We start from the raw sequence: 24,810 nt of genomic DNA, 5'->3' as shown, positions 1-24,810 counted from the left end.
CAGAGTTCAAGGAAAGACATCTGAACTAAGTCCTTTATCAACAGTTACTTGGATTTACAGGCTTCTCAGAGAAATGAAAAACCAGCAGAAAAACCCACCCACCTATTAGAAGAGAAAGATTGAAAATTAAAAGATCAAAGGAATCAAAATATTTGTTCATATGCAGAAATTCAGAAGGACTACTGCAGAAAGGAAGAAATAAATATGCTCATAATATATGTGTACATTTATAACATCAAACTGATCATTGGGAAAGGAAGCTAAAAAATGTCAACTTTTAAAGGCAATTCTCTAGCATTGCTTTCTGTTTTATCTATTGTCATCTGTTTTATTGCTAAATAGATTGAGACAAAACAAAAAGCTTTACATGTTTTCAAATGGGTAGGATAGGGAGATTAAAAATTAGAATTAAAAATTAAAAGAAAGGTATGAGCCGCTGAATATGACCATACGTTATGGAGGGAAAACTGTCTATTCCAAGCACTATATGTTCTTTATAAGGTTCAATATATATCTTTGTTACAAGCACAAGCTGAAATTGCATGTGACAGGGATATGCAGCATAATCTAACAGCAAATTCAAGATTTGGCAGTTCAGCCTTTGAAGCCAGGATTTCAACCTTGAATTCCATGTGCCGATCTGATCTCTTGCAGTTCTGTATCAGAAGAGCTCCATTAATTTTCAAGAAATCATGCCTGCAAATTACACTGTTGTAAATGACAGGAAAATAATGTTCCTACACATGATCTCCCAAATCACACATTATTTATCTACTGCTGTACAGAGGAGGCCAGGTTACTTATTAACCGTAGACCTTGAAGAGGAATAAGATGAAATGAAGGCAACAAAGGCAAGGGGAGAATATCAATCAAATCAAAATATAGGCTTACATGACTAAAACTAATACAGTATGTTCTGGAAATAATACAACACAGAGAGCACGTTATTACCACTATAAAACTCTCAAAAGGTGTTATTCATTTAACTAAAAATTAATGTCAGCTGCATAAAATCTACCTGTTTTCCCTTATCACCTCTGCTTCCTTTTCTTTCACAGATGCTGGAGACTCTTCAAAGTCATAAGAGAAGAGGTGAAAAGGGGTATGTGGTACATAAGGTAATTTCTCTACCGTTGGAGATGCCTTTGGAGTAATGGATGCTGATGAATTTTGGGAAGAGTTTAGCAAAACTGTCGCAGGTGAGGATGGTGATGAATGAACAGAATTATGATGGGAGACAGATGAATCAGGCAAAGAAGAGGAGCTGCTGGAAGAGCTCTTTGCTCTAGAGCAGGGAAGAGGCCTCTCGGCTGGAGAAATTGCACTTGAGACGGTTGAAGCATCAGAGCACTGTGAAAGGTTCTCATTCGTAACCTCGTGGGCAGCTGGGACCCCACTGCAGGAGGAAAATGTTGCGAGGAAGGGAAGAGAAAGGCAGAGAGAAACAGGGAAAAGAGAGATCAATAGATCATAGTGTTTTGGGAAAAAATAAAGGCTAGGAGAGTCAAACAAACAAAAACTTCCCTAAATGTAGACAATCTCTCTCTTTCCCTCTTTTTTTTTTTTTTTTTTTTTTTTAAGTTAAAGATATTCAAATCTTTGTATCCTAGTAGGATTCTTCTTGGGGTCAGAAAAACTGAGAACAGGGAGGAATTCAGCTTAAAGGAATGGAAGGGATTTAATCCACAGACTTTCAGAACTCGGAGTCTGAATTTTGATTGGAATTGTATTTTCATGAACCTTTTCACAACTGTTTTCTGCACTATTTTCACATGGCCTGTTAGATTGGAAGCATCATCAGAGCGGCACAAAGCAGTCTCAACACGCTGGATGATCTGACACGTAGAGCAAAGATACATTAAGACACTGTCTGCATGAGGACTCCTGAAGCCCAGGTATCTGATTACCATCCTCCCCAGCAAATTGATATTTTTATTAAAAACCCAGAAACACTCATCCAAAGGTGAAAATGAAAAGTGCCCAATAAGCATTCTTCTGTCAAAATTAAGGTTTAAAGCTATTTTAAAAGCAACATCTTACCAAATGGTTTGCCTAGGTGTGAAGCCACTAATTTATGAGTGTCAGCATCCCATTCGATCTCTGTGCTGGTGTTAGATAAAGACCATTAGAGCTACTTAGTGCAACGGAAAACACACCCACCTTGCTCTAACGTAGGTAGGTGCTGTTGAACTACAGAAGGAAAAAYGGCAAGACAGGTGAAAAGCCACGGGATATGCACTCCTGGATACCTGCTACCACCACCATCTCCAGCATAAGCACTGCACAAGGGCTCTGGGCTGTGTTGCTTGGCAGGCAGTGGGTTCGATTTACCCTAGACCACCTCTGCCCTCCACCTACACAGTGTACAAACAACCGGACCTTTGCTGGAGAGTGTGTGTTTGCCACAGAGTAAGTAACAAAAATATAAGTCACATAGGATATTATGAAGTTAATTGTTCACCTGGTAATCATTCTCACAACAGAAACGCACAGGGCAGCCTGGAAACCTTCACCTATTTCACCAGCTGTGCATGAGAGCAATCACTGAAGCCAGACTACTCCTACCCTTCCTGACAGGATTTAAAATAAATGGCCAGAATATCAACCATTTCTGTTATACTTCAGTGACAGTGAAAGGAGGTATTTAGGAAAGTCATCTGAGTATCACCCCACCATCTCAAAGTGACTATTCTTTTAAAAGAATGATGTCCTATAAGCACATTATGCCCTTTATATGGCTCCTAAACTCTATGTTTTTTCACAATATTTAGTATATTCATCTGATTTACTGTCTTAGCTTTGACTATTAAGCTTTTGGATTTGAGGAAATTATCACTTAATTTTGAAATTTCAGGCAACCTTTGGCTAGATTTGCAGACTGGAAGATATTAATAACAACAGTACAGTATTTTCTTTGGAATTTGCACATTAAACAGTTTCCTTTCTTCCTTCCATGCTGTACAGTGTCTGCATGAATGTGGTTGATTTAAAAAAAAAAAAAAAAAATCCAATCTCATTTGCCGAGTTGCAAAGCCAAACAATTTAACTTAAATCAAATGGCTGTCTGGAAGAGAGACCGTATTTCCTTTTTTTCCAATTTATTACAATAAAGTTGCCAGATGCCAAATCCATATATACCTCTGAAATAAGTGGAAAATTTTACATGAGAATATTGTTTTGATAGCTGGTTTGTTTATATCCGTATATACACACAGATGTGCATATATGTACAAAATGATATATGTCTATCAGCTTTACCTCTGGGTAGTTCTCTCCTATTAAAAAATGAACAAAATTGAAATAAATCAAAAGCAGTATTCAAAAAATGGCAATCTTCTCCATATTGACAGATATTGCTAATGAGGTTATAGCACAAAAATAGGGATAACAATAAAAACCTAAGAAACCAAGCAGTAGCCTAACTCAATAAAGCATTGTAATATTTCAGCATTGCTCTAACAAAAAGGATAGGCCTAAGCCATGCTTCAAAAAAAGTTATGCTCTCTGCTAAAAGTTTTTATGATGTGTGACTGTTACTCATTTTGTACCAAAGTAATCAAGAGTGAGTGAGTGCAAACGGTTCTTCCAGCATTGAGCAGATATAATTAAATGTGTTGCCATTAGCACGCACAACAGCAAAGCTTTTAGACTCAAAAAAATTTCCTGGAGGGTGGCTTTAAAAGGAAATCTGGGAATGTGAGTTAAAAGGGGTGGTGAGTTAATGCCAGGATCTGCAGAGCCGAGGAAAGGTGCAGGGACGACACTGAGTCCTGGTACCTGGCTTCGACCTGCCTACTGGCCTCTTTCTCCCCCTCATCCTCAGTATTGGGCTCTGTAACTGGCTGTTCTTCTTCCTCTTCTTCAGACTCTTCCTCCTCTCTGAGGTCAAATCAAGGAAAGAGGCACACAGTGGGACAAAAAGAGAGAAGGTGAAAGAGAAAATGATGTAAGTCACTGGAAAAAGAAACTCAGTGAAGCTAGAAATGGAGGGCAACAAGGAGGGGGGAGCTGTGGCAGTAGGCAAACAGCCCTCTACATCTTCCCAGTAGGTATGTGTTGGCACAAGGGTGGCTAGCAATACATGAATTTTACCATCTACCTATTTACTTTTTTTTATTAGTAATTCTTAAGACACCAAGATTTGTTACACCATTTTTTTCTGGAGCTCAGCTCTACTTCTGCTGCTCCACTACCTGCACAGACATTAATGGAAAGCATTCATGACAATATCAACGTTCAATTTATAAGGTATTAAGCTGTATCAGTTTGGCTTAAAGCACAGTACAAGCTGAATCAAACTGGCACTGGACATCACACTTTCAAATTAACACAAATAAAACATTTCTGTTAAGCAGCTGAACCAGAAAATAGAATGAGATGAAACATTAAGATAGAATGAAACATTAAGTTAGAAATAACAGAAAGTTAACAGAAAGTCCAGTTCAGGACTATTTGCAAATAGCATTATTTTAGTTATCGGATGCCAGTACGTGAATTATTTAAGTAAAGAATCATTAGCTGCTTGTCAAAGCAGGCTTTGGTTCAGCGGTCAGTCCAGCAGAAAAAAATTATAACGCATAAAGCCTCCATAACCTACAAACCACATAAGTAAAAAGAAAACTATATTAAACAAAAAAAGAAGGCTACATTGTCTGCCTCCACTCCCTCCCATTTATGCCTCTTCCTCCCCAAATCAACGGACTCATGGAGAATTTAGAAAATATTTTTTTTTTTGGACTTCTTTTTCAGTTGCATTTGATCCAGTTCTCAACTTGATTTAATGATGAATAAGAGTAGGTGTGTTCCATGCAAAAAAATAAAATAAAGCATACAAACAGTAACAAAGTTTTATAGCACACTCATATTCCATCCATTTTCCTGAAAACTGGTTTTCTTTTCKGTAATTCTAATGGGATGTTCTGTGCATTTTTTTCCATTTAAAATTAGCATGCTTCCAYGTCATAAGAAAAGAGAATATTGATAATGTGAGATCATGACATCATTGAGCATTATGCAAAGGGTCGATCCAAAGTTTCTTGCATTTGCATGAAGTTATGTAAGTTTAAACTATTAATAATCAGGAAGATGGCAGCACCTGGAACTTTTTCCAACAGCCTAACAAATATCTAAAAAGTGTTAACCATTCCTAAGGTAACATTGTGACGGAGCCATGTTAGTTGTAGCAGATCATCTCTCCATCCCCCTTCCTTTCCCCACAAACATAACCTTTCCCTACAGACACATCTCCTGACTTCCACACATGTATACACAAGCATAAAAAAAACAAAAACAAACAAACAAAAAAAACCCTGCCATTCCTATAACAATCACATTTGGGCAATAAAACAGGAAGCTCTGGGAGATGCTGTTTCTCTGATAAGAGCACAGTGCATCCTATAATGCTGATAGCACGGCTACTGCTAATATGAATTGCCCAGTGGCCACCCTGTTTTCAGCTGTCACCAGGAGGCTTCCAGATCCATATCATCAAATTCCTTGCCCCCCTCAAATGTCTCCAAATGCCCAGAATTGTAAGTGAAATACTCATTGGATATGATGGATATTACAAATCTGAAAGGATTCTCTAAGTATGTATTTTCGTTCACCTAAGCGAACAGCAGTAAGGACGGGATTTTAAAGTGAATGCATTGCAACTTTATATGGTAGGAGTTGAGCTGGGAACTATCAGCGTTATATTTGTACTGAATGGCAAGGGAAGCTGGGGAGAGAGAAAAAGCATTCAAAACCAGAGAGGATGAGCTCACGACAAGGATCACCACAGAACACAGCACCATCAGCTCCCTAAGCTAGCGCTGAGGGACGTATTGAGGGATGTTTGCCTTGAGATCTTGTCATCCGCTTTTAAATCTTGCAATTATAACCCTGAATCTACAGTCTTTAGGTCTTGATGCTGAGGCTTTCATTTACCAGAAAGGAAAGCTGTTCTCTTCCCCAAGTTTCAAAGCTTTTGTATTCATTATTTATTAGACTAGGTTATTTAACTGGTACCTAAAGCCCTGAATCTACTCTTACCCAACAGTCAATTTGCCTAGAAAAAAATCTAAAACGTTTGGAACTCAATATATACTTAGTAGTCTAACTTTAGACATTCATTCAGAAAATGCYGACCTTCTGTGTAAAAAGCATATAACGAGTGAAGAATACATTACCGGTGAGCTATAATCAACTAAAATACAGTACTCTGATTTTTACTGCTTTGCAAAGCATTGCTCTAATCCATTATTGGGAAAATCTGATTCCCATACAACTAGCTTAATTAGAAATAAGAAAACTTCCTAAATTAAGCCTATATATGATCAGCTTTATAAAATTAGGATATATGAACAGTCCCGCACCAAAAAACCCCCAAACTACATCTCACTTACTCTGGAAGGCCTAGTTTTCTTCAAAGACAAATGGAAAACCAAGCAGCCTTTAGAACTGTAATAAAAATGCTCAGATTAAGGCCAGTTCCTTGGATTATCAGTTCAAAAACAAACCAGAAAACTGAGCTGTGATATCTCAGTTTCCAGGGCCATCAATAAAACATTTTGTATAGGCACTAGCATTTCCTTAAAAACATGATTAAAGCAGAGATCACTCTACAGAATGTACTGTCATACAAGACGGCTAGGCTTCTCCTATGCTTAAAGCAATTTAGCTTTTTTAATACATCCTTCTTTCAGGTAAACTGTACAAAACATCTGTGTGTTGAAGGCTTAGCAATAAGACAGGGACTTAATTTCACCTTGGAGTCAATCACCGGAACCGAAAACCATTTCCATGTAAGGACTACTTGGGGACCTGTAAGCTTTGGTTCCAGTCCTGTGGGTAGAGATATGCTCCATGAGAAATGCTCCAAACCTACCCCGAGAAACAGGGCTAAGACTGGGAGACGATGTGACCTACATGGAGCTGAAGGAAATGTTTAGCCCCATCCTCCTTCCTGATGGGTCAGGACTATTCAGTGTCACGTGAAGGGAGTACTTCTGCATGCCATGATGTTTATCTGCAATTTCATCTTGGGAAGCAAAACAGTCAAGAGCCCGGCTTCTCAGGGGTTATGACTTGCTGAAGGAGCAGATCATTTAAAAATCCAACGACTGGCTGAGGCCATAAAATACCACTCCCTGTATTGAATGAGGCTGTGGTTCTAGCAACAAATCCAATCATAGCACAGATTCTGACTGGAATATGAGCGATAACCCCTGCCTTTGTATATTATTTGAGTATATCATATTTCAAATGAACTAGGCATGTAGAGCATGTAGAGCAATCCTATGCGGCACAGTTGTACGGTGTATAATCAGACATTAACATATTCATAATGGGTACTGTTTCAGAGTTGAATATTTCGGAGGAAGACCATTTATTCTTGATTATCGCACATATTTTTGAACTGCAAAAATAAAAGAAAACTGAATCAACTGGGTGGACATTAAGAAGCGAGCATAGGTACTCATGCATACATCCACAGAGCTCGTAAGTACAAAATGGAGGTGCTGCATGGGTATTAGAGCATCAGGTGCTGCATGGGTATTAGAGCATCTGACTTGGCAGACAGGCAGCTCCAAGGCTGCTGATAGGTGACAGCTGTGCCTGTTGCGCCAGAGACAGATGCTGAGATTCGAGATGGACAGTCACGAAAACGAGGTTTTTTTAACTCTCACCAGAAAAGCTAATCTATATAGTCACATGACTGACCTACTGCTGTGACAGAGGGTGGAAGCTAACTGAAGTCTTCACTTCCCTACAGATATCTAGTAGCAGCACACTGGCTCTACAGACCACCTTCAAACTCTAACTGGAAGCTTAAATTTAGAGATTCCAGATAATTCTCATATTAGGCCAAGGACTCTTTCCTCAAATCTCCTTGATTTCCAAATCACAAGGCTAGAAGAAGCTTTTCTTTGATTGCAAAGCTCTCTTCCTCTGTTAATCTTAACCCTAGGAAGACAGTACGCACCCAGCACGGAGTTGGGAAGGGCCAGAGGAAGGAGCTGGTTCTTTGTGGGTTCGTTGTGGAGATGCCTGTGCGGCGCAGAGGCCAGCATGCTCCCCAGCCTGTGGGAGCCATCCTTGGTCATGGGCAACTCGCATAGTGGAAACAAATGACATGCTTCGGAGAGATCCTTGAGGTTTGGAAAAGGTCTTTTCAGCAACTAAACTCGCAGTTTCAGACTTCCGGACTATCCACTGAAAGCAGATCAGATTCAGATCAGAGAAGATAGGTAAGCTCAAGGTCAGGAGAGCTGTTGAACTCAGTGGGCTACTTTTTCAACAAAAGCAGTAACGGTGGCTGTCTGTCCGTACTGTTAGAAAATAGATATTCTACTCATGGAAAAAAAAAATTGCTAGATAAATCTTTCTCAAATGTAGAAAAAGAAAATTTTTACTTAAAGATTTACTAAAACAAGAAAACACCAACTAAAACAGATGCCATTATAATAAATTTAAGACTGTCAGTCAGATGCTCAAACAGAACAGCAGACACATTTGGGAATTCATCTGGATTCTTCAGTAGTATGTTTATTTTTGTGTGAAATGAAGAAGGGATGACATGGCAAAACTCATTTTCTCTCCCACATATACATAGACATTTGGTGCCAAAGCAATAGTAGCATTAGATTAAGAAAAATGATTCACAGAGAGCTTTTCAATTAAACTAGGTTGCAGAAGTCAGCATGTTTTTCAGTAGCACTGAGCAACTTATCTTGTTTAATAAAAGGCAAATATTTATCCTGGGGTGGGGAGGGAGGGCTTCAGCTAATGCTGAAGGACCTGCTATATTCAACTAACACTAAAGCCACCACTGGGTTACATCAGTTCTATGATGAAAGCAGCAGATTAGAAAGATTTAAACAAAAGCTTTAAAACAGTGAAAACAGATTTTAGAACAACCATTGTGTTTATTTTCATCTTTAAAATGGATTTCCACTACCTACATAAAAAACAAAACCAAAACCAAACACCCAAACCTTTAAAAAGTGCATCATCAGTAATGGGAGCTGAACAAACATATAAGGTACAGTTGCTGCTCATTTGTTTCAATGGGAAGAAACCAAAGCTTGACACGGAAGCATTTATAGCCCTTTAAAATATGTGCATGTTTAAAAGGACTATAAAAGTGCAGTTTATGGATAGAGAATCGTCAGGGCATCAAAATGAAATCTAGGCTAAGGTTTTATAACTGAAGGATTATCTTTTCTCCTTTTGTAATTAAAAAATACCAAGAACACCTGTCAAACCTGCTCTGTTGATACTAAATAACTGCTCTAGATCACAGAGACATAAACAACAGATTTCCAGATTAACGAAAGCAAATAATCATCAAGGGATGCATCTACAAGTTTATTTGAACGCAGGAGCAAGGTTCATAAGATGCTAAGGCTCATACCTAATACACATAGACATATAGCCATCCTAACATTTACTACTTTTTCACAAAAGTAAAAATCAGTATCTTCCCTTTGTGAAAAACAATTTATACAGTCAGTGAGCCCTCTCCAACCAATCTCTGAGAATTAGAAGCCACATCTGCTAAAAACACCCAGCACGGGTAAATGCAGTCACAGCTAGAAGAGATGATTTTAAAAACAGGGCATTACACCGCTTGGAGGACAGTGACTCTCGACTACGCAAGAAACCAGAGCACCACAAAGTGCGACCCATCTTGGCAGTCCCTAGAGCTGAACAGCGCATACAGGGTTATTGAGTTACTGTTAACTGTTTACTCCCCCCAAATTATTCCCTGGACAGTGTTTCACTGAATGTGGTTTGAAAAAACTCAAACTCTCTTTGTACTAATTTGCAGCCAGAAACACAAGGATTTCTCTCTTCCCTCACTCCCTCACCCCCAAAACAAAGATACATCTAATAGAAAAATCAAAGGCTGTACTGAAGGAAAAGAAACAAAGTCAGAAAATAAGCATGAGTACAGAACCAGATTTTACTCTACTTGGTATCAGTGGAACTTTTTAAAGTGCAAGATATGCTTTAAATCATTTTAATTCAGAATAGCTACTAACGTCTAATACTAATAGCTCCTAACAGCTATTCAGAAGAGTACTAATGTCTGAATATAAAGCAGCTGAAAAGGGACGGTCTTGCCACAACTTCACTACAAACATTTTGGTTTGCACATGCAGTGCACATACAACTTAATGAGACAAGAGCGAATTAAATGATCTCCCTTTGATATCTGATTCTGTAGGGCTCATCTAACCTTTATTAAAGTCTTACTAAATATTTCTTTTTTAATTTTGCAGGTTATTAGACAAGGCCCAAAGTTTACTTCTGAGTCTTTCTAGATCACCCACCGAGTGAAATATATTGCAATTGCCAAGAAAAGGGAACACTGGACTCCCTTGACAAAAGGGACTTTAAAGCTATGAAGCGACCTCGAAAACAAATAACCAGGAAACTGCAAAGCTATAGAGCATTATTCCCTCTCCCTCTGAAAACCAACATATGTGCAGTTAATTACTGATGAGGAAAATTTTTTTCTCGCTCTCTTTCTAATTAAGACAAGTGCTTTTCAATATAGTTTCTTTAAATTATTTCTTTAAATTACTTTCATTTAAACTTTGACTGCCTTCCAGAGGAGCAGCTACTGACTAGGACTTCAGGCCACATTCAGTGAAGTAAGATGACCATTAGCTATTCCTACAATATTATTTTGACTGAAATAGTACAGTTGATTTCAAGACATTTACATTACTTTCAAAGCTTTTTTTTTTTTTTTTTCCATTCAAACATCTGATCTGTTTTCCCTCTTGCACAGCACTTGGAAAGCTGCTTCTCTGAACTCCTTACAGGTGAACAAATAGAAAATGAAAAATGTTCCATCAAGGAGAGGTCTTTATAAGTCATGGTGGACATAATTTTACTTTCTTTTGCAATGGCTTGCCATAGTCCTCAATTTATGAGTGAAATTCCACTTTCATAGGTTGGATAGCACAATTCATAGCTGAATTCTTAAGCCCCTGTAAAACAAACAAATGCCTCTTCTGCTGCTTTTTCCTTTCCCTTCTGCTGCTGCTTCCCTTCTTCTATCCTACACTGGCAGAACACGTTCAACTAGTCTTTCAGGCAGGAGTAAACACCAAAAACCACAAGTTGAAAGAAGATGAAAACACAAGAAATGATATGGATAGTAACTGATTTACAAAGCCTCAACACGTGGCCTTCTGCATAGAAAGGAGACTAAGATACCTAATCAAGAAATAAAATATCCTGCTAATTGGCCTACATAAAGAAAACTTTGTTCAGAAAAAAGTTGAGAAAATTACAAATAAGGGAAAGCATGTTTTCTGTGCTTGCATATTATGTTGCTTGTTATCTTCAGGTTACTATTATTTTCTTATCCATAAAACATGATCAGTAAAAACTCTTCATACCTAAATAATACCTAGGTAATACTGCCACACTTTTTCATTGCTGCAGCTGTTTTACACAGGACACACCAGGGCAGAGGAGAGAAGGCAGAGGCTTGCTTAAGATACTGGCAGGGCCGCGCAAGGACTTCAGGAGTCCCAGCTCTCTGATCACTCAACAGCATTGCTGCCTTTACATCTGTATGAGCAGAGGAGGTAAAGAAACAGAATCATGATGTGCAGAGACTTTAGGAGTAATAAATACTGGAAACAAATACAGAAAGAGAGAACAAATGGTGATTTTAGAGCTTGGAACTGCATATTGGTTGACACTTTAAGGTCACTCTTATTGCCCCCTACTTCAAAGGGAGGGTTCTGCTAATGGCAACCTGCCAAAATGTTGTCTTTTTTCCTCCCGTCACATCATACGTGTGAAAATCTTTCTGGGCTTTGGAGGAACATGTTTACAAATGCTGGAAACACATCGTGGAGGTAAAGTCTCTAAGACCCATAGTCCAGTGGATAAGATACTAGCCTGGGCCTCAGGAGATAAGGATTCGAATCCTGCTTCAGTGTTACATTTTCTCAGGTAGTTCAGCAAAGCTAAATATACAGTGAAAAAATAATTAAGCTAAATCACACTGTGTTTTCATTTGCCATGCAGCTATAACCTTGGTTTAAAATCATCATTCAAGCAGGGAAAATCTACACATAGCTTTCACAGCAAAGTCCAGCGCTGACGACTGGACTCTGCACATTTTCTGAGTATAAAACATTTCCTTTCAGCAAGTCCACAGTGAACAGTACTCCTACTACAAAAACAGAGGTTTCTAGTGAAGTATTATAATTCACATAAAAACTACTGGTATAAAACTCAAACAGTAATAGGACCAGTACATGAGACAATCATCAAATTGAAACTTTTTTTTTTTAATAATTACCAAGGTATTAATGGTCAGTACCTATCTATGCATGAATGCAATCTTCTGTTTATGGTATGGAGACGTGAAAGAAAACATCTCTTAACCTGTTTCACATCATCTTCTCCACTGTATTCCTTCCACGTCATCCCAAGATTTTCTTACAAGCTGTTAAGATCACATAATATTTTATTTTTATTCACCCTCCTTCTAAATCTGTTTGACTTCATGCTTCAGATCAACCCTACCTTCAATACGGCAAATGAGAGAAACAAATGCATCTACTCTGCCCAAACCTAAAACAGCAGAACCTGAACAGGTCAGGTCTCCCTACTTTGCTGTTTCATACCTATCTGCATTCATATTACAGACGATAACTCTAAGAGATGCAAAACGTACCCGTCCTAAACTTTAAAAAAAAAAAATCTACCACTGTAACTAGCTTTTCAATTTATAGCTGTAAATTTTTACAGAATCAAAACATTTCCCACACTGCAGTGGAAAGCCATCAGAACTTTAGACATCATGACAAGAACTAGAATTTTGCCTTGCTAAATGCTGGAGAAAATCAAAGATTAGTTATGGTTCAGGATGTCTGAAAACATGGAAATCATAAAAAAAAAAAAACAAATTTAGAAGTCTCAGCTGTATTTTGGACAAACTACCTGGCTCTACATGAAGCAAATTCAATTATCAGTTGATGGGGCACAATAGCCAAACCAAGGTCTGTGCAGTTGGACAGAAATGCAACAAGAATCCCAAGCTAAGCAGAAAAAAATTCTTAGCATCAGAGGCTCAGCTATGTTCATTGCTTTCTGGTAAAACCAAAATATATTTGGTCATGATATCTTCCTGAATCTTAGCAGTCCTCAAGCATCAGAAGCATGTCTTTTCTAACAAACAGTTCCTTATGACTTCTCAGCACAGCTTAGCCTTTATTTAGACAACAATTTTCCAAAATTTTTTAGAACTTTAAAGGATGCTAAAGCCCTCGGCCTCAGTGCACTTAGCCCAACCGTGCTCTGTCCAATTAGCCAGAGACTTGCAGGAAACTTGGGAATTCCTGCTGCTACTCTTCACTCAGAGGAAAAGTCATAAGAGCCTTCCAGATAGGACCCTAAAAAAAGCGCAATTCAGTACTTCTAGTGAGTTTTTAACTCCACAATTCCTTTGTAATAATTTAGCATTCCGCTGAAGACTTTATGGGGCAAAAGGCACTTTGTTTCCTAGGCCTGCCCTTAGGACCTAGTATAAAAACAATGTATACTTCATCGTAGGTACATAATTCCCTGCTTGGTCTTCAGCATCTCCTGTTCCATCTTAAAAGATACTTCTCCTGAAGGCCGAGTTCTTCAGAACAAAAAATCTGGAAGCCTCAGGTGAACCTCAGCAGTCACTCTTCCTTATGCTTTTTTATCCTTACAGTCTAAAGATACTTTGTTAAATCCACCTTCTGTCGCTAAATGAAGATGCAGACTTCACTCTGAGAGGCCTCTTCAATGTCTGTTAGCTTTTCTGCATGCTAGGCTTCAAATATATCAATACCAACAAGAATGTCCTAATGAAGGCTTGCTTATCTCCAGGTGAACATGTATAGTGACTAACCCTAGCAATTATTTTGTGTGTTTTTTGATGATGTAAAGCAAATTAGAGCTAGGAAAAATAGTAAAAATGAAGACTAAAAAAGGGAGTCTGGTAAAGTGCGGTAAATATCTATTCCTGGTCATACACAACTCTATAAATCTCAGATTATGTGAATACAATTAATATGCAAATCCCTCTACAAAACTTGGACAGACCTCTTCACTCAAAATGGTGATAAAAGCTGTCAAGGTAAATCTATTAGATGCTTCCCTGGGTTCATTTGCTAAGTCCAGCTGGTGCAATTCAGGTGGGACACTATGGTAGAGAAAAGGGGAATGTTCTTGGTGCAATATTGATCAAAGGATAACGCACAGCCAAATGGGAAACAGATTCACTTGAAAAGCTGGGAGAAGTAGATATTTCTGGTTCACTGCTGTGTATGCGCAGGGCCCTTGCAGAGCACCTGTTCCATTAAGACAGAACCAAGAGTTTCCCAACTCCTTGCCTTCTGCTCACTCCAACTAGACATAATGAGGACCAAAAGAATGACAACAATTTATTTGTACAACCAGAAATCACTGCATACAATGAAAACATCAGTGTAGTGTTAGTTCCACTCTTCACATTTTTCCCTGATTCTATCCATTGTGTGACTGGAAAAAAGCTAGCTTTAAAAAAAAAAGAAAAAAAAAGTTTAAAAGTCTACCATTTAAGAAACAGAATGCTGAACCACAGATTGAGAGCACCGAATTTAGACCAGCACAGAAAATCTTACGAGGTGTCCACAGCAAAGCATTTAAAATGCCATAGGTTAACAGAACTGAAGTGCCCCCAGGTTTTATGGTACTTAACGTCATTATGGTAAAGAAAGAAATTTTCAGCAAAGCAAACCTGGTGGTGGTCAGGAATGGCAAGGCATATCATTTAGAAGTATGCTGCAGCAGCTACATATCCTTAAACCAACCTTCAGCCGTCCTTATTTAGTAGTCATTATTTATTTATTTATTTATTTATTCTGTAACAGACACATTAGCCTGGGCTTCAATCTCCATGAAAACTATTTTAACACCAAGCAGATTTTGGTCTTTATTTGTTTTGAACCACATGCAAAAAAGCAATACATTTACTTTGGAGGAAAGTTGCCAAACAGATGAAAAAGGCCTGCAAGTTTTCCTTTTGGTTGCCCTTAGCATTTACGGTCAGCTTTTCCCAGCTCAAAAGCCAAAATCTGCTCTGAATTAGCCTGGCGTAAATCAGAGCAACTCCATTGACTTCAGACAGCTTTTCTGGATATAGGGCATTGTGAGACAGAACAGAATTTGGCCAATATTGTCTTTTTTTGCTTTACCGGCATCAAGGATTTTTTCTTTTTGGAAGACTTATCAGTTGACACAAAGCAGATGACTGTGGACAACCTGTTTGATGCGGTAAACAAAAGCAAAGTAACTGCCAAACCAGCTGACGGAGTTAGAAAGAAAAGAAACATGAACACTGTGGGAAGGAGAATGCTGAGGAAGAACTTGAACCTTCCACTGATTTTGGTAGCAAAGTTCAAAAATAACCAAGAATATTGCCTAAAAGAAAATTCAGCACAGTGTAAGAATGTGATTTTAATCTCTAATCACGTCCATCAGAAGTAATTCCACTGAACTTGATGGCATTAATCCACTGTAAAACAAGACAGAAATTTGCAACCACACACAAAGTGGAGAGATACCAGCAGGAGCAACACAGTAAAATTAGCATGAATACTGTTACATGTTTCCCATTGGTAAAGAATATGTAGTGAAGGAGTCTCCAATTAAAGAAACTGGTGCTCCTTTGTTCAGAATATTTTCCAACTCAGTACAGCACAGCAAAAACTTACTGCAGACTTGCAGACTTCATCCCTTCCTTGGAAAGGACCAGAGTTACAACTCAAAAGAAAGTCAATAGCGAAAGACATCTGTCTTTCTTGGAAGAACAAAAGATACTTTCAGTTTATGGACACAATAATTAGCTTTGATCCATTTTTACGGATTCTGCACTACAACAGTAGTGAGGGAAGCAGAGGTGATGTAACAAGCATATAATTTGACAAAAGCAGATGATATCTGCATCATATTTTAACATAGGGTTTTAAAATGGAATTTTAGAATTTCATTCTAAACTGCAGTAAGGCCTAAACTTACAATGCTGTATTAAAATCCTTTAAATCAAAAAATACTGCGTCAGTGATCATGTACTCAAATTTGTAAACTTAACAAGTAGATCCAGTAGATACAATGCATATAAAACATTTTTCTGCTTAATTCAAACTTTATAAATGTGCAACAACATCACATGAATCACTCGACATTGCTATTGTCCTGTGTTTAAATTTGAATGAATAGAAGCCATGAAGCTTTCCCTTTAATTGCTTTTGCTCCCAGTTTAATTATCAAGTGTAGAGCTATGGCAATATTGAAAATTTCATTCAGCATATGACATGCATCTTTGGGCACCAAAACATATTTTGTGGTCCCTAATGACTGGTGGGAAAAAAAATCACTGATTCGCTAGCTACAAGTAATACTTCCCATCCTCAGTTGGTGGGGGTGGGGGAGAGGGGAGAAGGATTTTTATTTACCTAACACTCTCCTTAAACGCCAGTCTTTTATACATTCAAAATCAGTGCCTCTTTCCTTAAAGAGGCAGGTGAATAAAATAGAGGTTCCAAATGTAGTTTTAAAACAATACATATGAACATGAATAAAAGAGAATTTAATTACTTTCCTAGAAGAGATTCCAAGCACAACTGCAATATGAAATTAAAATTATTAAATTTCTTTCTTAACTTAAATTCTGCTTCACATTACGTCAACTTCAAGGGAGATGTAGAGTAGGACTGCCTATTTTTTTCAGAAAAGGAGGATACTTACTGAAATTATGATATGCTGGTGAAAAAATATTTCAAAGAACTTACAAAGCTCTTCTGCCACATTTCTATGATCCCATTACTAAAAATCAGCTGAAACAAATTCATTAAAAATTACTGAAGAATTGCTGCAAAATAAATCTAATAAGCAAACATTAATAATGAGAAAATGCACTGGTAAAAACTGGTGTCCCACATGACTTTTATTTGTTTGCAACAATAGAATCAACAATGTTTGTGGAGTTGAAGCATTCCCCCATTTCTAATTCAAACTCATCACTTCAACACACCAATGGTGTTTGCTACATATCCACCGATACAGACTCCCAGTCCCATTAGTAAGTCAGGAAAAGGAGGCCAAAATCATGCAAGAGGCACTCCATGCAGAGCAGCTGAAGCCCCAGTTGTACTCACACCAAAGCCGCCTCAAACTCAGCCTCAAATGCACTGTCATCCTCGTCACCAGCCTGCAAGACCATGGGGCGCTCTGCCGCCAGCTCACTACAGACCCGGCCAACAGAAGGTGATGGAAAACAAGCATGAATGTGTTGCCAAATGCAAAAATAAGCCTTTATGTCATTTATATACAACACTCACCTACTGTTTAAATTATTCAGAGTCTTATATTTTCATATTGCCTGAAGCCATTCAACTTTAGTCAATTCGGTTTGCTTTGCAAGATGGGCTGCTTTACACTAAAATGTGGGATTTTAAGGCTCTTAGCTTACACCCAGTGCTACCCAACAGAAATCCTCAAAAAACTTCCCTAATACTATGATCAATACAGGAAGTGTTTTTCACAGAGCATGCTTTGGTTTTGCAAATTGCACGTCTGTCATCCAGTGGCTCAGAGATCTGGTCAGCTTTAGGTACCTGGAGCATACATATCTACATCTGAGCTAATCAGCCAGACTCCCTTTATGGTCACTAGAGAGAAAGAGCCAGTTTCAGAGCATGATTCATCTTAGATGAAATTTCAGGCATGTAGAATATGTTAGATAACTGAAGGTCTAGAAGTGCTTTCTACTCTGCACTGACTTCAAAGGGAGGCAAGATGATCAGACGTTTAATTTGGGCAAAATTAATTCCAGCCCTCTTGTGTGGTATTCAGACATGCTAAGGATCTGCAGCTCCCATTTTTTTCTAATCACGCACAGTCCAAGCCAGCTGTAATGGTATTGGCAATGCAGTGTTGCAGACTTCTCCTCAACTAGTCATTACTGTCTTTCTTCCATTAATTATAAAACATCAGATACATTCACTACTACAGTGTAGCCTCAAAGAAAAATATTCATTCTGGAATGATAATTCCAGAGAAAAAAGAAAAAAAGAAAAGAATTAACTGTAACATATACAGGACAAATAAATCTGCATTAATGTGACTATAGTCTTGTTACAATCTTATATTAGGCTGATATTTTGAATATAAAATCTGTCAATAGATGAAATTAACCTTGGTTAGTTCCCACACTGAATGCTCTACCTCATGTGGTTTGGGTCCATTTACTCGGGATAGATGGTGCCAAAGAACCTAGATATATAGATAAATCAAGTCACCTACAAAGTTTTCTTTTAACCTTTAAATATTTTTTTTTCATTTTTAATGCAATGGAAAGAGGAAGAAAAGGAAACAAACAGCTGGCAGATTAGTAAAGTGCAGTGAACATAATGGAAAGAAATAGAGGAAAAGGAAGGAGTATTCCTTAGCTCATGAACTTACTTCTCAGTAAGGTCTTCAATGCGCTGTCCGTGGCCTAGCATGAAGGTAGGGTTCGACTGACTGCACGGACTCGCAGGGGCTGATAAAGTGCTTTTGACATTCTGTACCGAGTGTCTGCGGCTCCGTCTGCGCTCCAGTCCCCTTCGCTCACTAGCACCGAGACTGGCCCTTCTTCTGTCTTTACGCCCGCTGGGAGGAGGGTCAGCAGTCTCATCTCCATCCTCATGTCTCAGTGTCATCTGAGAAGGAAAGAGAGGCAAGACTTCTTATGCAGTTCCTTTAGACATCACAGGTCTTCACACGTACACTTTAAAAGTTAACTGGTCACAACACAACTCCTATGAGAGTCACCACTTCTATAGCCATCCAAGTTGCTAGCTATCCATTAGTGCAATGTAGCAGCTCTAATAATGGAATTATATACTAACATCCTTTATAGAAAACTACAGGACCTGTAATAACRGATTTCCTAGATCTCCTATATTTTTTCTTTTTATTTAGGACTTAATTTTCAAAGCAGCTGAATAGTGTTAGACACCTAGCTGCCTTTACTTCCTTTCAAAATACTTAGGTGAAGTCTTAGCTCTACTGAAATCAACAGAAGAAACTCCCACACGTTGGCTGACTAAAGATTCAACATGTAGTCAATAACAGATTTGGGAACACAAGTGGAAATTAATGTCTATTACTTCAGAACTTATGTTAGAACAGTGCCATAATTTCTTCTCAGCCAAGAAAGAATCAACAGTTTTATACATAACTGAATCCCACTTAATATCTCTGTTTTCACAGGTCTCTCTGCAAAGTAAACAAAGAAAAAAAAAACAAAAAATCCCAAAACAAGCCTATTTCTGTGAACTGGTACCACAATGGATTAAAAAAACCCAGACCACACATCTCCTCCAAGCCACCTAGTTTTTAGGTTAGCATAACTGTTTTCACATGTGCCATTCAGCGGAAAATTCAGTATTTCCTGCCAGTTCAGAAGCACTATCAATACTGAGAAGCATATGTACAATACAAGACAAGAACGATGTTGAGAATAGGATGACTACTATGGCATTTGACAGAAACTTCTGACATAGATTGGGAGCTCATCAGTCGGAAACAGCACAGGAGTAGAATGTGGAGGTAGAACCTAGCATCTTGATTACGGCATGCCTACGGCTGTCAGTGTGACACAGGTCTAACAAAAAGCCCACAAGTGCAATCTTAGGGTACATGACAAAAGATGTTTCCAGAAGAAACAATGAAGTTATTGTGTAAAAAGTACTGTTGGATCTCATATGAAACACAGCATAAAATTTAAGTCATCATTATTTGAGAAAGACCCATTCAAATAGGAACAGTTATAGAAAAGGGCTATGTGGGTGAACAGAAGAGTGGATATCTTCCTCCTGTTTCTATTAGTCTTATTATTCTGATGATTCTTACCCGAAAAGACTTTGGCACAACGAAGGCAGGGGGATGTGTGATATTTCTGCTTAAGGGGTAAAATCTATTTAAGTGGGGAGAAAAAGGGTTATTTAGATAAAGAACAACATTAGCAGAAAAAGAAGGAATTTACACTGGTATGTCTAAATTTAGTCTGGTTGTCAAGGGAAAGCTGGTAGCCATTAAGCAATCTGATAATTTTGCCATTAGCCCTTTCAAGAGGCACAGTGGGAGCAAAAAAACAACTTTTAAGTTTGATGATCATTTTTGGAAAAGGATGTTATGAGCTGATGCCTCTGACAATAAAAATAAAAAGGAATATGGAGCCCTCTGTCATTCTCAGGTTCCTATTTTGGCTTGACTCTTCCTGCAAATTGTTGCACACACGGAATAAGTCTACTGAAGTTAATGAAGTGACATGGGTGTAGAGCTGATGAAGAAAATGGAGAATCAAATCGACCAAATTCTTTGCTGGACTTAGATGGAGAGAAAGTCATTTCACTTCATCACACCAGAACATGAATTCACATTTACGTTATATTAACTTCAGCCTAAACTTCCCCCCTCCAACACTTCCTGAAGTCTGAGAAATGGTTTAATTATTAAGAAACTGGATATCCTATCTTTGCATATAAATATTCCAGAAGTGGTTATTTTATACCTATGTGGTGTACGTGGAGTCATTCACTACTCCATTGATGCAAACTGTATAGGAACTGGTCCAGTGTAAACTCGTAAACAAGGACTTGCTGGGTATTCAACTGTGAAGTGAGCAGTATTTGTGAAGCTGTGCTCAGCTGAACCTTTTTCATGAGCTGAATACTTTTGCATGTGGTAAGAACTTGTACTTAATTCAGGATGTGTAACTAGCAGTCTGAGAAAGTTTTAATTGCAGGTAGAACTGCCTCTAAAGATGCTAGTAAATGTTCTATTTTGCCTTGAAGTATGCCCCAGGTCTAGTATGAAATGCATTTGTATTAAACATAGTCAGGTACTGTAGCAGGTCACATATATGAATGTGTATAATATGTCTAGCAACCAGATGTTTTTCTTTTAAAATAAAATAGATAACCAAATTTCACCAAGGTTACATTCCCCCCTCCTCCCAGCTTTGAAGTTTGCACAAGCTGTAAGATGCATAAAACAGGGCATGTTATGTTACCTCATAAATGTTAAATTGCTCAGCTAAGTCCAAGTCTGTTCCTTTCTTGTTCAAGTGTCTCTGTGAAATAGCTTCAATGCCTAGCTCTTCCAGACAGTCCACCACGTCATAGAAAGAGTCTTGATCTGGCAACCCCAACAGCGTCTAAGAATCAAAGGAAAAACATTTAAATCTGTTTGTTTTGAAAAGAATTAAACAAAGGCTTTTAAAAGCAGGTGGCAAGTGGTGCTATGTATGATTTCAATAAAGCACAAACCATGATGTGGGATTAGAGACACCACTAGAAAATAGAAAACAAGTGGCACAGCTTTTAACAAACAACTCTGTACACTGTGTAAAAACCCAAATAATTGGCAAAACAAATCAATGTTATTATTTCATACAAAAAAGTATGGAAAATGTGGGTCTTTAAAACACACAGTTGGATTCTTCTTGGCTTCACTGAACTACAGATTTAAAGAACAGAGAATGTTAAAGCATCAAACACAGTGATAAAAGCAAAGAGAGAGAAAAAATGGTTTAGCTAAGAACAGTGAAGCTGATTTCCTACTGATTCCTGTAACTTTGGCCTGAAGAAGAAAAAGTGCAATGCACAGCTGTGTGATGTGAGGACAGCAGGAAATATCCTGCACCATGTGCCTGCTGTCCTCCACACCTGCAGCAGAGCTGATTCTCCTAACGCACAAGCTGTGCTATGATATGGAGATATTGACTCCTTTCCTCCTTTTCAGCTTCAAAAGTCTTACAAAAGGTATGCTGACTCCTTAACTCCAGTAAAATATTAAAAGAGTTACAAATTCCTAATTATGGGGTAAGTTCTCACCAACAACATTAAAGAGGAGTTTTTGCACACTGGAAAATAACTGATGCCAATAAGTAAAAGTTATTGAACATGAACTTCTTGAATCTAGAGCTTTATACGGCACCTGATCTATGTTTGAGAGAAAACACTTTTCTCACCATAGTCTAGTTTCCCATTTTTTTGATGGATTCAGAAAACCCAGAAGAAACAGAAAGTGGTCTTCTGCAGTATACCATGTACTTCAAATATTCCATGGCAGGGTAGGAAGCAGGGGTGGAATCAACCCACTACCACAACTGTACTGCAGAGGTATGTATGGGAAGAGGACATGGGCATCAGACAGCTTTGTACATTTACAAAGTGAACAGAGACCACTACTGTCTTGATTTGCTATTGTTTTCTACTCAACTTGTGCTGAATTTATACTGTTCTTTATGGATGATTCAGGAATTTGAGTCTAATTCTGCTCTGCATTGATGTTAAGCCAAAATTACTGAATGTATAGGGCAAACTACTTGCGGAGTAGCATGTGTGTCACTGCAAGAGTCAGTCGGTACAGAGCCACTTCTGTAAAATAAGGGAGAGTGCATACTTGAAGCTCAGCAGTTATTCTGGGTTAGCTCACCAAGGAGACACCCATTCTGTGGCAGGCTCCTCTCTCCTAACTTTAACTATTCAGTCATCTAGCATAGGCTACTTATCTGTATTTCCAACTGAGGAGGGAAAGAGCAAGACAAAGAGAGAGCGCATGCAAGAGCCAAGCACTCTCCAGAAAGATTTCATCCCCTTCGCGAATGAGATTGAATGAATTATGCTCCCAGAGTGCTGCTTTTTGAGGCATGGCATTTCCAAAGTTACTCAGAGCAACACAATGCAGAACACAAGAGCTATTCTGGGCTACTTCCATACACATAGAAGCTTTACTTTCAGAAGGATTGGTCTGACTTATGTGAGTAGCAAGTGATAGGACCAGATAAATGAAATGCCCTGTACTGTTTAAGCACCTCTTTCCAGTGAAATGAGGCACTGGAAAAACATGCATCAGCAAGGGTTTTGTTTTGTTTTGTTTTGTGTTTTTAAATAAAACACGACACAGCAATATCTTCTTCAGTCATTGCGGGACTACAATCAGATCTGGTGAGGTTCAGTCAGGGAGCACTGTAGCATGAATGCTCAGCAACAACACAAATGAAGTGTTAGGGTTATAAGTTCAGGCTCTAATTAAGAAGTCACCTCTGTCCAGAACACTATTTAAGCATATGGTTAAAAACTACTGAACACAAGGCAACTAAATCTTCCTTAACAGTGCTAAAAATAGGTATGAGGTATGCTTTGTTCTTTCCTGAATTGGCACCTAGCACTGAGCAGAAACTTGAGGATTCAGCAAATTAAGCTGTTACACTGTAAATTCAATGTGGAATGCAAATTCAATGAAATGTAAATTCAAATTCTCATGTAAGAAGTAGACAGCAACTATGCTGACCTGAGTGTCTTCAAGCAAAATAAAATGTGATGTCTCATGTGCCAAAGGGTAGACAAACAACCATGTCTCTGTTTCTGTGCATGTACTTGCTAAAAATTCAGGAAATGGCCTTGAGGTTTATGTTATGGTACCACTAGCTTAGACCAAAAGTGGGATTTTGAATCTGAAACCCTTCAGAATTCAGGTGTATGAAGGAAACACGATTCTGAATGTCAAGATTTATTCCTACGCCTCTGTCCAATTGCAGTTCCAGAAAACATCCTTGAATTAAGGAGAGCTTGTTATAGGATTTTTGTTTGTTTGTTTTGCGATTTTACAAGTTGCTCTCAAATCCTTACAGGAATGTCTGCTCAGCTGTGAGCTCTGTCGTTAGCATCTGCTTTTGCAATGGTGAGCTAAATTAGAACCAAAACCCCAGCCTGAGAGTTATGAGCTTGATGTATCTTCTTAACCACATTTTGACCAAAACCAACAACAGATTTTACCTACCACCAACAGTAACAGTCTCAAAGAAAAGAAAGGCAAAAAACCTGTGGTGAGGTAGTAGGGGCAGGGGGGGAGCGGGGAGTTCAATAGGAATATAACCATCAAATGTTTTCCTAGATGATCAAGCCTATTAGCATACACAACCAGTAATAGCATAATATTCTTCTGAATATTCAATATTCAGAAACCAGACTTAAATTAGCTCTAGACTATGCCTAGCTGCAAACTGAAGGGCTCTCTCTATTTGCCATTTTTAAAATGTGTAGTCCTGGATGGCACTCGGCAATAAAATTAATAAGTATGGTGTCTTTTGTCATTACAAAGCAGTAATAGTATAAAGCAATGATGCAGACCACAGAGTCTGGATAAGTATGTTAACTGCATGTGAAGAGGTCCAAGTCATAGAAGAAAATTGCTCTGGTTACTAAACATCCAAAAGATTGAGCTCTACTGGAGGGCTCACACACTAAATAGAGATATTATCTAAATTTTACATGATATGATGAAATGCATTACATAGTAAACAAGCGTGCTTAAGGATATTAGTCAAATTTTCAATTGCTTTCGGATAGGAAGAAGCATCTCTCATGTGCATGTTTTCCCGGGAACTACAACTTCTTCTGAAACATCTGGTGCTGGTCCCTGCCAGACACAGGACACTGACCTAAAAAGATCCTTGTTCCAGTGTGGCAGTTCTGATGCACTTAAGACAGGCCACAGAAAAATGAGGTGCCAGGTGCTGTATTAACACCACACTGGCCTGAAACAGGACTTTTTCAGCTACAGCTAAGGGACCACTGGTAGTACTCTACATTCCTCCTAGTAACCATTGGCCTGGAAGCTGGTACTAAACTTCCAGTCTTACATTGGATCTGATAAAATACATTAAGTGCTATCTGAATATACATGTATTAAAAAAGTATTGATTTTGACACATCTAGTAATAAT

At 38.3% G+C, this 24,810-nt stretch overlaps 1 protein-coding gene across 1 annotated transcript in view; it reads right to left on the bottom strand.

Annotated features, from left to right (window-relative positions):
* Positions 1-24,810, bottom strand: part of FHOD3 (formin homology 2 domain containing 3) — a gene marked incomplete at its 3' end in the record, with an annotated part of 119,984 nt that overhangs the window by 52,670 nt on the left and 42,504 nt on the right. The window contains exons 4-7 of the mRNA XM_026081377.1: positions 21,092-21,235; positions 18,496-18,734; positions 3,778-3,879; positions 1,019-1,396 (exon numbers count right to left, since the gene is read on the bottom strand). Of these exons, the coding sequence (XP_025937162.1) occupies positions 1,019-1,396; positions 3,778-3,879; positions 18,496-18,734; positions 21,092-21,235 (863 nt within the window). The remainder of the gene's footprint in view (positions 1-1,018; positions 1,397-3,777; positions 3,880-18,495; positions 18,735-21,091; positions 21,236-24,810) is intronic.

The sequence above is a fragment of the Apteryx rowi genome, unplaced genomic scaffold (genome assembly GCF_003343035.1).
Source record: "Apteryx rowi isolate R43461 unplaced genomic scaffold, aptRow1 scaffold_1163, whole genome shotgun sequence".
Classification (NCBI taxonomy): Eukaryota; Metazoa; Chordata; class Aves; order Apterygiformes; family Apterygidae; genus Apteryx; species Apteryx rowi.
Note: the sequence above shows the minus strand (reverse complement) of the source record. Positions and strands in the feature narration are given on the sequence as shown.